The sequence below is a fragment of the Gymnodraco acuticeps genome, unplaced genomic scaffold, assembly GCF_902827175.1.
Source record: "Gymnodraco acuticeps unplaced genomic scaffold, fGymAcu1.1, whole genome shotgun sequence".
In the NCBI taxonomy this organism is placed as follows: domain Eukaryota; kingdom Metazoa; phylum Chordata; class Actinopteri; order Perciformes; family Bathydraconidae; genus Gymnodraco; species Gymnodraco acuticeps.
The window spans coordinates 2057240-2071047 of record NW_022992336.1 but is presented as its reverse complement, the minus strand read 5'-3'; the positions used below and the strand labels follow the sequence as shown (position 1 = coordinate 2071047).

The following is a 13808-nucleotide window of genomic DNA, read 5'->3' as shown; positions in this document are numbered from 1 at the left end:
CACTGAGAGTCTTGAGTTTTTGTGATATTATGGGGGCAAATATGTCAACTGTTTTGGATAACAGTCTCTGCTCCATAAACTCCTTTACAGCATTTTCACCCTTTTCTGAGGCAACAAGCAAATCCTTTGTGATTTCTCCTGTTGCTACTCTTCCAGAGCTAAGACACACAATGCCGTCTTGGTGTACATCAAAAGGGTTGAGCATGGAATCAATAGTGTCCAAGATTCTACTCACAGCCTTTGCATCAGCAGAGATGCGTGTCTTGTCCAGGTCTTTTCTTGTCCGTAGCTCAGGAGATATCCCTGCCATTGATTCACACTGTCTTGCTATCGCGGCTCTTTCATGCTGTGACAGTATCCAGCGATACACTGCAGACCGATTTTGTGTGATCCCTGTCCAGCCACCTTTGGTCTTGGCATCTCTGTTAAGCGTTTGCTCAATAGCCTGGTCCAAGCAATGGAGGCAAATCCATGAACACTTTGTCGCTGGACAGTCCACTGGCCTTTCACATTCATGTCACTGTGGCAAGAGGGATGTGTGACAGGCAGATTCATCATTTCCAGCCAGTATGCAGGTAAATATCGAGCGTAATTTACTCTATCGTAGGCAAAAAACCATGGCATCATTAACCGGACGGTTGACAGGTGAAGCTGCCAGTTTGATTCTCGCGTTGCTCTCACAAACAGGAGGAGTAGCTGCATCATGTCAATGTATGAGCTCCAGAAAGCAAATGTTGCATTCTCTGTACTCCTCCTCTGCACAAAGTCTGCATATTTCGAGCACATATTATCAAACCTCTGATCTGCACTCAAAACATCCATCAATCTGTCTGGAAAGGCACATTCCATCTCAGTGATGACATCCATGCACGCAGCTCTCTCTTGGGGTGGCAAGGAGTCCATGAAGGTGATAAACCGGATGCGCTGCAGACTCTCATATAGAAGTTTATGAGCCCTCATGCTGCGATTGTAGTGATGGCCATTGAGTACCCCATTGATGGATCCTGGGGCAACAACTTCAGATTCAATGAGGATATCTTGCAGTCCTGCATCTCCGAACCTTTTGCCTAGAATACTCAGGTAGGACATGCATGTATGGAATTCACCTAGTCTAATCACTAGACGCTTTGTAAACTCAACATCCTTCCAGCGTATTTGCTGTGCTTTGGCATATATAGCCTGGTCAAACACTAAAACTATATGATCCAGTTCTAGCTGGTCAGCAATCTGGACACTTCGCTTCAGGATAGTGTTGACTGTTGACATCTCTGTTGGTGAGGCTTCAATGACTGGAAGATAATACAATGCGGACTTCTGCAGAGTGTTTTCATCCTGAAGCAGTGTATGGAACCCTGTCCAGCTTGGGATTGTACAACTATCCATACATGTGGACTTCACAAAAGCATATGCCATTTCAGCTTGTACAGCAAAGTGGGTGTCCATTCTGCATGTCGCTGACTGCACTGGTTGACACAAGTTCTGTGGCCCTTGCCTTTTGGACTGATGGTAAGGTTGTATAGGCATTGGGGGGGGGGCTATGAATGAGGTAACTCCCTTTCTCAGTGGCTGTCTGATTGCTGTGGACATAGGCTCGCCGGGCACACTCTGGAGCATAATTCCATTTGTATGGTGAGTAGTTCCACGACCCGATAGTGTCTCCTCACCAAAGTCAATGTTATCCCACACAAGTGTTGTGGGTGTCCGCTTTGAGAATCCCTTCGGTATTTTGTCTCTGCCTTCTACTAGTGTCAGTTGGGCAAGGCTAGTGTCTAGACTCAAAACTGTGTCCCATGATGCACAATGTCCCAGTCTGTTAAGCAGTGATACAATGCGTGATGATCCAGTTAAATGTCGAACAGTTAAACCTAAAGCCAAGGACTTGGGTGTCTGCTTGCGGCCCTTGGAAGCAAGGTACACAATGTCTTGACAAACAGACAACACTTTCAAATGTACGTCATCATCAATGTTGACATAATGATCCAGTGTTGGCTCCTCAGTGGAACCTATAATCCAGCTGAGCAGATTGTATAGTCCAATGGGGACAACAGTTTGAGATTCAGTGACATTTACATTTTCAGAAGTGGGAGGCCATGGGCATGACATGCCAGGAGTGTCACTAAGCAGTCTTTTCAAAAACAACGCTGCTGTATACAGTGTCCTTGTGTCCTCATGTGTTGTTTGGCACTTTGTTCTCCCTGTTTCATTGTCGCTGTCTGTCTGGCTCAATTCACTGGACTGTGTTGTTTCCGTACCGGATGGATCTGGTAGCATGTCCACGAGTGCATCCTTTGACAGAGTCTCAGCAAAAACCAGTTCGCAGACGTTGCGCTTGGTGGGCATGTGAAACGCTAGCTGAGGGAAATCTTGAGCCAGCCTCTTCTTCAACAGATCCTGTCTGTAACACAACAAAACAGTGACAATTACGAGTCACAGGAGTACCATCAAAAGCAGAGTGGTGGAGGTGATACAAGACATTACAGACTAGAACCTATCTGCCATACAGCACATTTAACACCAAAGAAGCCAAATAAAGGCCCACATCATCACAAACAACACTACACACTACACATCATGGGGTTTCTCCAAACAGGCCTGTCATACACATTTTGTTTAAAGCTGGCCTTGCACATGATAAATAATAAGACTTGTATTACATTGCAGTTACCTGTAGTTTGAAGCATCAACACCTTCGTTTGCTTTCACCATGTCAATGAAGGCCTGCCTCAGCTGGCCCATTCTAAGCACCTCATTGTTGACAAGCAGCCTCTGGCGGATGATCCTCTCACAGAACAGCTTGTAACTGGCATCAAACATTGCCTCATCCCTACAACACATGAATGAGAAGTAAATAAATGGATAAATGAATAAGTGTTGTGATTGTGTGCACATATAACAGAAGGAAATTGGATGTTTACTTATAATGTTAAGTATGTGTATGTGTATATATATATATAGCCATCGCCGACACACACCTGGACTTCAGTCTGGTGGTAGTGCAAATAGGTAAAGCAATCCAAGGAGAAATAACTTACTGTTCTGTCTCTGGTTTGTCAGGTCTCAGCAAAAACATGGTGTACTGACTGTAACAGCTTTTGTGGTACCGCACCTCCAGAGCCACACAGTCTTTGTCTTTTATATGTAAAAGAACACTTTGGTCATCTTTCTTCTCAGCAGCTTTCTGCAATTTGCCTAAACGGAAAAAAAGGACAACTCAATGAGTTTGTTGACGTATCTCTCACACATAATTGTACCTTTCAGTTATTCAACCACAGAGAATGTGTGTGTGTGTGTGTGTGGTGTGTGTGTGGTGTGTGGGTGGGGGAGGGGGTTTGCTTACCTGCTTTTAATGTTTCAGCCTTACACAGTTGATCCCTTTGTCGCTTGCCTGCTTTGATGATCATTTTCTCCTTCATCTTGCATATAATGCACAGGGCAGGAAGGACGGGGCCAGAGCCTGCGATTGGCAGGCCTGACCTTGATCGTAGCTTCTGTTTGGCTTCGGTACGTGCTGCGAGACGTCGATGGGATGGGCTCGACCTCAAGGTCCTCCCTAACGTCTTGATCTCCCTCACGTGCGAGCCGTCTTTCCACCTTCGTCATGGCCTTTGTGTCGGTAAACCTTATGTAGCATGTGTGGTGGAAGCCAGCGTCCTCAGGAATATCTTCGAACTCGAAATCAAGACGGTGCTTGTGGTTTTCAGCCACCACGTTCCGAGAGTCTCCCTTCAAGCCGAGCGACCGTTGTAAGCTTGTCCTGTACGTATTCCATCTTGTATTGGTAAAACAATCAACCTTTTTGTGCTTCACAGACGTAATATGCATGTAACAATGTTTGTGTGTTGACAATTTTGACTTTTTGAGACTTTCTGGTGCGTTTTCCTCGTCTCCGCTACTCGATGAAACCATGGCGGCCGCCATCTTTCACTTCTGTTGACAATATGCAGCTACCCAATTGGTGTAGCACGATCACGTGATGAACCGTGGCACGACTTTGGACCAAGATATTATTACGCTTCGAAGGGAATAGTTCAGCCAATAATTACGTGCCTAGAAGAATTGGCAGGAATTTTAGCGACGAAATTTTTTTTGGTGGATAAGCATGAATCGTTCTTTTTTATGAACTAAAGATTGTGTAGTTTCACTTCTGTGGAGCGGGATTTCTTTTCTAAAGGACTTTTCGAGGTTCACCTTGCGGCCTAATTGATTAGGTCTGTTGGTTGTGGTCCCTACAATGTTGTCGGCTGAGTCATCCACAGAGGTTGTATTTATGGTTGACAGGCTTTCACTCACTTCTTGGTCACTGATTTCAGATTGGTTTTCAGTTGTCAATATTATATTGTTATTGGTGGTTGCTGGGTGTCCGTTTTCTCTATATTGGGTTATGGGTTCGAGATCTATTCTTGCTTCCTTAGTTTGACTAGTCGCAGGTTCCAGGGTGGACCGCGAACTCGGAAGACGTAGTTTTTTGACTGCAGCCGGAGAGAATACTTACTTCCGGGTGTAATATTCTCTAAAGCAAATGAGCTGCTCCGACCCTCGGTCCTGACGGACTCCAATTTGTGTTTATTAATCAAACAAATAAATAAACACAAGGATAATTATGTGCTATTGTTGAGAAAATGGAGAATTGCACAGGGGAAAATAACGTATTATGCCACAATTTTAGATGCAGAATTTGTTAAACTAATACGTTTGCGCTGTGGACCAACACTATAAATCGACGGGGAAGGAGGTAGCAATAAAGATAACACCATTAAACAGTTACACTACAGAACATAAATAATATCGATAGCAGCGTCCCTAGCAACCACCTTGGTAACAATGAAAACGTTGTATGGACACACTTTCCTGAAGTAATCTTTCGTAATAACTAACAAACTAAAGATCATGGACATCCACTGCACACATAATCTGAAATAACAACTCATATTTCTCGCATCAAATGACATCAAAACGCATTTTAATGGCCAAACTAACCTTAAAATAGGCATTTTCCACCGAGAATAAAACGAAGGTCGGCCATGTTTTTTTTTTCTGCAGGGAGAAATTTGAAGATCACGTGACATAGACGCCAGCCATTGGAATTAATGGTGAAAAAACCGTAGGGATCCTATAATTTCAGAGGCGTTTTTGTAGAAATACTACGTCCCAAATTGTGGACCAACGTAGTTATTACACGTTTTTTTGTGAGATTGGGTTGGATATTCCCCACGGCAATAAAACAACAACTACACGGTTTTAGTGCTAACGGAGCTATAATAAACTCTTTAAGGTTGTTTTTACTTTTTTTATAGTAAGAGGAAAGAAGTTTATTACCTTAATGCCATAATCGGAATACACATTTTTTGGGGAATCATGGGATAATAGTGGAGCAACGCCTACATTTGTTTAATTTCAAAGACATTTAATATAAAAAGCCTTTGCTATGGTGACCAAAGGGGTGTGTGTGTGTGTGTGTGTGTGTGTGTGTGTGTGTGTGTGTGTGTGTGTGTGTGTGTGTGTGTGTTTGTGTGTTTGTGCTGAACAGATAACCAATAGACTCTTGGCATCAAGGTTGCACTTACTGTATGTGCTATGACAAGGTTCCACTTTCTAATCAAATTATGTAAACCAAAGACATTGTTGCCGTGCTTTCTTTTTTGCTATATCAGATTTACTATAACCACATTATTTTTAAATCAATGTGAAGTATGCCTATTCAAAAATGACATAATCAAGTCTTGTCAACGGGGTTTCCACTTGAGTCGTACATTTTGTCTTTGTTGACTTTTTCCATCATTATCTCTGTGAGTATTTTCCACTTGGTTAATCTCCTGCAGTCTCTTGTTACCTTGGAAAAGATGACAAACAGCCAGCAGCCTCTGAAACAGCAGCATGTTTTCCTGCTCTCTCACCAGGATGCACTGGCATGCTGGCCACTAGGCTTTCCCAGCACTGAGAACCTACTGCAGCTCAGCTGCCTGACTGTCTGCATGCAAGTGTGTGTCGGGGAGTGTGTGGGTGGGCACGCGTGCTGTCCATGCAGTCAGTGGGTTAAGTGAAATACAGACAGTTACCAGAGAGGGTAAGTGTTTGTGGAGGATCAGCCAACATTTTGTGCAAAAAATATTCACACCAATGTTTCAACACGTTTTTTTACTTGCGGGTCTATGTCACTGAATGAAAAGAGCCCATATGTATGTATTCCTAGACATCCCTTTCTAATCTCTAAATAAACATTACAATATAACATTGCCCCAATGCTCAAATCTGAGGCTTAATATTCCTATAATCTCTGTGATTATGATTATGACAGATGACAGGATGGCTGGGTGGAGATAGGTACACACTACCTATACTTAGTACAATAGTTTTTTGTTGTCTATATTTGTGAAGCCACAATAAAAACAACTTAAAGAGTACTCAAAGTTACTTACTTAGAACATAAATGTGAGTAAACAAGTCCAGTGCTATTCCAAATGGGTGGGTTTATACGGTACATTTGTGGAATTACTGTATTGTGAAATGCAGTCAGGCTTTAATTGAGCTAACAACATGAGACATTTATTGGAAAAATCAGGTGTCAGATATTGCAAAAGGAATTCCAACAGAAGTAATATAGTACATGAATTGAGTCATACACCTCATAAAAAAACCTGTGGTAAATGTAATGAGTTTCAAGTAATCCTGTTGACCTAATACAAATAAGCTGAAATAAAGCCACAGTTGGTCAAAATTAGTGAATCCACTTATCTTGTTATCTTACAGACTGTTAACCTATAGAAAGAAAAACAACTGTTTAAAGCCATACATATTATTTGTATTTATATAAAACCTATGGCTTCCTTTTAACCTTTACAAAATAACCCAATGTATAGCTTTCAGTAACAGGGGAGACGTCTTTTGTGAAGGTAACATTTTTAAAGGGCAGAAAAATACTCAAGGCAGGGTATGTCAGGATCTCTAAGGCCAAAACAAGCACAATAGACAATCTGGCATGGAATGAATGGAGCGTGGTAGGATGTGCTACTGGTATTGTGGGAACAGGTGTGCAGGTGGGTGGGGAGCTGACAGATAGTAGCGGGAACACAAACGTGACTCCAGGGAAGGTGGACTACCTGCCGATCTCTCCCCCTCATTCACAAAAATTACATTTGTTTGCTTTTCTGATGAGTGACACTGATGCTCAAGCTGATATACAGTGTTGCATTGCCATTTGAATGCAGTACACTACTAGATTGTGCTGAAATACAAAGAAACAAAGACAGACTCGTGCTTTCATTCATTTTGTTTTGACATGTTAAATTGCCAGCCAGTATTGAGTGTGAGCTAAATCCACTGATGGGTTCATTGTAAAAGGGCGTTGCAAACTATATTTGTCTGAGCCAGGGTCTGACTGACTGGAAATGGCACGGAGGAAACTGTTGAATCTTTCAGGAGAAATTGATAGGTGCGCTGATGGAAAAATGCCACAAAAAGGAGTAGGAGAGAGGCAAAAAGACAGACACAGCAAAGGCATTTGAGGAAAAGAAACACAAGAAAACTTATCTGATATATAGGTCTCCACTCAGAGCAGAAAGTGAGGAAAAGAGATTATGGAATAAATATGAATGAATGTGTTCCTTTGGGACTTCACCACACCATGCCATATTTGTTTAACATAATTTGTCAGGAGGATAATGTTTTTAGGTTGCGCCCCATCCATCTATAGAAGGCTTTTCTTTACAGAAAGGTCTCCCTCTCTGACCACAGCAGTGGTCTGCTGACGGTCACGCTGCGGACAAACTCCAGGACTGCTCGACTTTCTTGGAAGCGTCATCATGACCACGTAAAGACAAAGAGGGAATACCATATTGTTTTGTTATAAGAAAAGGAGGACCTTATAGCATGTGAGCAGGGCAAGCAGGCAGGAGCAAGACAAATTAACTGACTACTTCAAAAAAATATGGGATGGTAATCATCCTCAGAACAGCTGCCTGCTAGGAATATCTCACAATGCATTTATGTGTGAAAGACAGACAAATGCGATCTCAAGGTTCAAGGTTCTTTATTTGTCATACGAACATAGCTACAGAGTAGTTATGTCGATGAAAATCTTAGGTCACAGGCTTCTCCAACAGTGCAACACAATAATACAGAAAAAAAAGATCTTGATGATGGATTGTAATTTTGTCAGCTGTTCATCTGATTGCTGTTATTTGCTTTAATTATTTTTGAATGCTGTTAATTGATTAAATTGACAGCAGACGTGAACCTCACCTGTTTTTAAGTAGATCCCTAGAAATTAAGAACAAAGAAGAGAATCACGCCAACCTTCATGAATAAGACAGGGGCCACACAAGACTGCATTCACCCCCATCTCCTCCCCATTAATCTGAAAGTTGACTGGCACTAATAATAGAGCCATAAGCAATGCAATGATTTAATCAGATTTCATTAGGATTGTTTGGTTTATCTACAAATAAAAAAGCATACATTTTGTCATCAATGTTTTTGTTAGCGGTAGTCACACATGTCGCACATATCTCACAGCTCTTAAAGGTCCCATGTCATGGTCATTTCTACTGATCATAATTCCATTGTTGAGGTCTACTAGAATAGATTTATATTGTGCAATTTTCCAAACTCACATTGGTTTCTCATACAGCATCTCTGTACAGTATGTGTATTCAACCCTGTCTCCTAAAAATTACGTTCCCACAGAACTAAACTGCATTCTGAATTACGTTTAGCTAGAAACGTATTTACTCCCACGTTATGTTCATTATGAACGTATCTTAAATACGTTTATTTTCTACATATATTTGAAATGTATTGTCTTGCTTATAATAATGATAATAGTCATTTATAAATATCATTTTAGAGCACACCTTTGAAATCGACAATCGGGCTCGATATATGGTTAAATTAAAATCAGTAGGCGAGGCTGTAATTTTGCCAGCTGTTACTCTCATGAGCGAGGCAGAAAAGAATAGTTTTAACATGCCAAAAAGCTGCTGTGTCGTTTATTGCACCTCAAACATTAAAACAAATCCAGAGTTACGTGTTTCTGTACTTCCTCTAAGAAGAAAGGACAATAACAGAAGAGCTCTGTGGCTTCAGGCTTGATCGCCGTTCAAATGACAGCGTTGGTTTCCCCAAAAGTGGGCGGGGCTGTAAAATGACGTAGATTTGACTACCATCTATTATTCAAAACCATTCTATTTATTCTAACGTAAATTACATGCCAGTGTTTTATCTTTTTATTTATTTGTTTTTATTTTAAATCGTATAATGTCGGACTTTTTTTGTCGTCTGTGAGGAAAATAAATGGGGTTTAGAGCCTCAAAATACTGAAATCTGTATTTTTAAAAATCTTTTCCTTCTAATTTGTTATTCTTTTCTAAATAACACACTGTTATTTACTCAACAATAACACACAATTATCCTTGTTTTTATTTATTCGTTTAATTCTATAATCTTGGGCTTTTTAGCATGCTTTTTAGCCGTAAATAAAGTCACCAGAAACAGACGGGACATTTCGAGATTTAGGATGGCCGAAGACACTACACTACCCATAATCCCCAGCTATCGTTTGGGACTACAGTCCCGTTGACAAACCCCGTGATGTTGGAGTGGCAGTGCGCCAAGGTTACGCCGAGCGTCAAGCTCTTTGAAATGGAACGAAACCACGGCAGACTATTCAAAACTGGACTCGAACGCCCCCCGAGAAATACACATGCTGGCTATTGTGTTTCGCAACATGTTCTCTATGGCACGTATCTACTGGGAATTGTAGTTTTAAAAGACGTTTTTCCCAAAATTAGAAGCCAGTATTAAACTGTGTACAGCCCTGGAGGTTTAGGGGATAGGAAACACATTGGTGTGTACACATTTAAAACATGTAATTACTAAATGGGTGAAAATCGCTTGTATCCATAATGGGCAGCATTCATATATACCCACATGACAGCTCATTGTTACTTTGTAATTCTACTCCACTACAATTCAGAGGTTAAGCTGGTATTTTTACTCCACTACATTTATTTTAGTTACTTTGCAGATTCTGATTAATGATGTGAAATATAAACAACCCTTAAAGCAGACTTTAGTTACACCAGAGTAAAATTCAGGGGAAGGTGATTGTCAAGTGCCAACAATCAGGAGAGATATTTGATTGTTGGTGCTTGAGAAGACTAAACATTTATCTGCAGATCTCTATAAAGCATATTCATTACTCGTTATTCTCTACTAATAGTTAATTAAAAACTGTATAATGACTATTTTGCACATCCCTTTCAAGATTTCAAGATGTTCTAGGGTGTATTAATCATATACACAACTTGGGTCGCAGGTTCCTCAATAGCGCATTACAAGACACCTATCAATATGTGTGTATACCTCCACCATTAAACTGTCATATTCTGCACATTTCTTATTCTATCTACATACATAAGAGTATAATTAATGTGTATAATATCAGTTAAAATAAGTGCTTCAACATAGTTAACATTGCAGGAAAGCAATATATTAGACGTTAAGTACTTTGTCAGGCTTAATATTCATCGGTAGATAAATACCCCCAAAGCTTTTTTCTTGTTTAAAAGAAGACCTTAACCTAAAGTATTATTTAATGTTTAAATAAAGGTTAATTCGTTTTTCTGTTTTGCACATCCTCATATTAATATCTTTGTACATCCGGCACTAAACTGTTTTATTGTAGAGATCACTTATATATCTTCTTGACTTTTTATATTCTATATTTCTATCATTGACCTTCTACTTTCCCCTTATGAAAGTATGTACTCTTAATATTTTTTTCATCAAATAACATTATTCAACAAAAATAACATTATTCAACAAAAATAATTCAATAACGTGCTTTAACCACTAGGCGGTGCACACAAGGTACACACAGCATACTAATAATAACTTTGTATTAATTTATTAGTGTAGGACACTTATGTATGACATCTGAAGATGTGTAGTTTTATTCATGTTTTTACATAATTTTACAGGATATTGCTATACTATTTCTCATGTTTTACTTCTAACATTAATATCTGATTTGTAAAACATCACAGACAGAAAGGTATCCGTCATGTAATGGTCAGCTATTGAAATTGTGATTCCATAGATGTGTCTCCCGTCACCCAAAACCCCTGACTATTCTCTCAACTCAGTATTTACATTCTTATATTCAAAGAAAATCAGTAATATCTTTAAAAACTACGAGTCCTTTTCTATCAGCTGTGCACCTGACTTTATTTACGGCTAAAAAGCCCAAGATTATAGAATTAAACGAATAAATAAAAACAAGGATAATTGTGTGTTTTTGTTGAGTAAATAACAGTGTGTTATTTAGAAAAGAATAACAAATTAGAAGGAAAAGATTTTAAAAAATACAGATTTCAGTATTTTGAGGCTCTAAGCCCCATTTATTTTCCTCACAGGCGGGAAAAAAATTCCGACATTATACGATTTAAAATAAAAACAAATAAATAAAAAGATAAAACACTGGCATGTAATTTACGTTAGAATAAATAGAATGGTTTTGAATAATAGATGAGAGTAAAATCTACGTCATTTTACATTCCCGCCCACTTTTGGGGAAACCAACGCTGTCATTTAAACGGCGATCAAGCCTGAAGCCACAGAGATAGTAGGCTTGTTTGAGACGCGTTGCGGCTCGCCTCGAAAGTAGACGAGAATAGCCGATCGCAGCCGGGGGAGGTCTCAAAAAGCTCGCCTGAAGTCGGACAGCTCGGAGTCGGCTTCGTCTTATTCTTCTCTCGGTTTTTTGGCGGATTGCAAACAACTTTAAGGTGCATACTGCCACCTCCGGAGTCGGCTTGACTCGGTTTGCATTTATAAAGAATGCACACATGTGTTTAATCGTTAATGTCAGATATGTACTAAGTAAATACATTTGTTCCTGCTCAAGATTAGATTCAACTTTATTGTTATTGCACAGATTACAGGTACTGAGACAACGAAATGCAGTTTAGCTTCTAACCAGGTGCAACAAGCAGTAAAGTGAAAAGTAATGTACACAATCTACAGAATAAAATATAGAATGAATTTAATGATGAATAAACAGTGAGGGGTATGAATACACTAGATATACACAGCAGCCTATGAGCAGTATGAACAGTGTGTATGAATATGCTAAGATATATAAAGTATGAAAACGGTAAGCAGTGCAAGTATAGTATACAATATATAGATATTCATTTCATGATAAACATTGTGGAACAATGATGAAAAATGGGAATGCATGTGGCGACGTAAAACTGACACAAAACAACAACAAACTTTTGCCGAGCCAATTGGAGAGTTTCATCACCAGCACGGGGTAAAAACCACCAATGAGCGCTCAGCTCGAGATACCAGCGAGTCGTTTCCCATCAAGCATTTCGCTTCCGCAGCCCGTGGAGAGGAACTGCGCCGCCTCGCCTCGCTCTCAAGGCTGCGGGCGTCTTTGTCCCGCGAGATTTCAACGTCTCATGTAGGCGAGCCACCAGAGCAAGTCGGACAAAATGACTAACCATCATGCAACGCACTAGCAAGACGTTGATCGCAACTGCGCAGGTCTCGCTTGTCTCAAACAAGCCTCTTCTGTTACTGTCCTTTCTTCTTAGAGGAAGTACAGAAACACGTAACTCTGGATTTGTTTTAACCTTTGAGGTGCAATAAACGACACAGCAGCTTTTTGGCATGTTAAAAGTATTATTTTCTGCCCCTCTCATGAGAGTAACAGCTGCCGAAATTACAGCCTCGCCTACTGATTTTAATAGAAGCTGCTGGGAGTCCCAGCAGCTTCTACTGAAGCCAGTCCCAAACTCCGGGGACTTCCGGCCGGGGACTTCGGGTGGCAGTATACGCCGTGAAGTTGTTTGCGGCATGCCAGTAAACCCAAAGCAGAAGAAGAAGTGACGTCATTCATTTTCCTAATCCTCCCCCAGGGACTTATTCCGGTGTGAACGCAATCTCTACTTAGTTCATGAGAACTAAAGAGTTCTCATGAACCTTTGTGGGAAAAGTACTGCGGTGTGAAAGTGCCTAATGGCGTTAGCAGCCAGAAAATGACACCAGTAAGGACAAACAGATGAGAATGCTGCGTTGGGTCTGGGTGCCGTGTGGGCGGGACGTTGAGCGGCTCGCTGCTGTGAGGAGCGGACAGTGTGAGCTGGGTTCATTTCACTGCTTGCTGCGTGGGGTCTGCGAGACAGCGAGACATCGCAAATGGACGTGGGAAGGGGGGGTTGCTGAGTGAGCTGCAACACCCCATCTGCGAGGCTCCACTAGCACCCCCCACCCCCCGCAGTGCACGTACAGTGGAAGCGCGCCACAGTTTTGCCGCTGCGAGGCTCCACTATTAACCCTCCTGTTATCCTTGGGGTCGATTTGACCCCATTCAATGTTTAACGTATCTAAAAAAATGGTTCACATTATTTGTTTTGCTTAGTATTTCATGACTTTTCCTAATTTAGTGAGGACTAATGGGTAAACATAAAATTAACATGAAGATCTTTTTTTTTAAATGTCCTGTATGCACTTTGCACGCATCAGTGTTCCATAGGGTCAATTTGACACCAGGCTGTTTTAGTAGTATAAAACATATACAAATTTCAACATTTTACACATATTTGTGTTGATTGTGTAGGATGATATTGAGGTGACTATTACATGCAAATGTATCATTGTAAAACAAAACTACCCTCTGCTTTAGTTATTGGTGCTTTAACAACATCAAAAAGATGGCATTTAGATGCGCAGCTCCTGTCTTGGAACAGTCTGCAATTGAAATGGAAACTGAGCAATCTGGTGCCACTAAATGTTTTTAAAGC

The 13808-nt window shown here is 40.6% G+C and overlaps 1 protein-coding gene across 1 annotated transcript; it reads right to left on the bottom strand.

Annotated features, from left to right (window-relative positions):
• Positions 1–327: 327 nt before the first annotated feature.
• On the bottom strand, positions 328–3143 carry LOC117541463. The gene is made up of 3 exons (XM_034208624.1): positions 3033–3143; positions 2666–2824; positions 328–2395 (listed from the first exon to the last, which is right to left on the bottom strand). The coding sequence occupies exons 1-3, from the start codon at positions 3068–3070 to the stop codon at positions 328–330; spliced, it is 2265 nt and encodes a 754-aa protein (XP_034064515.1). The 5' UTR covers positions 3071–3143.
• Between the last annotated feature and the right edge of the window lie 10665 nt (positions 3144–13808).

What these genes read in the sequence shown, in the direction of transcription:
- LOC117541463 (XM_034208624.1), bottom strand. Translation starts at nt 3,070, where the DNA reads ATGTTTTTGCTGAGACCTGACAAACCAGAGACAGAACA. An exon ending in GACAAACCAGAGACAGAACA is followed by an intron (nt 2,825 to 3,032) that starts GTAAGTTATTTC and finishes CATGTGTTGTAG; the next exon opens with GGATGAGGCAATGTTTGATG. An exon ending in GTTGATGCTTCAAACTACAG is followed by an intron (nt 2,396 to 2,665) that starts GTAACTGCAATG and finishes GTTGTGTTACAG; the next exon opens with ACAGGATCTGTTGAAGAAGA.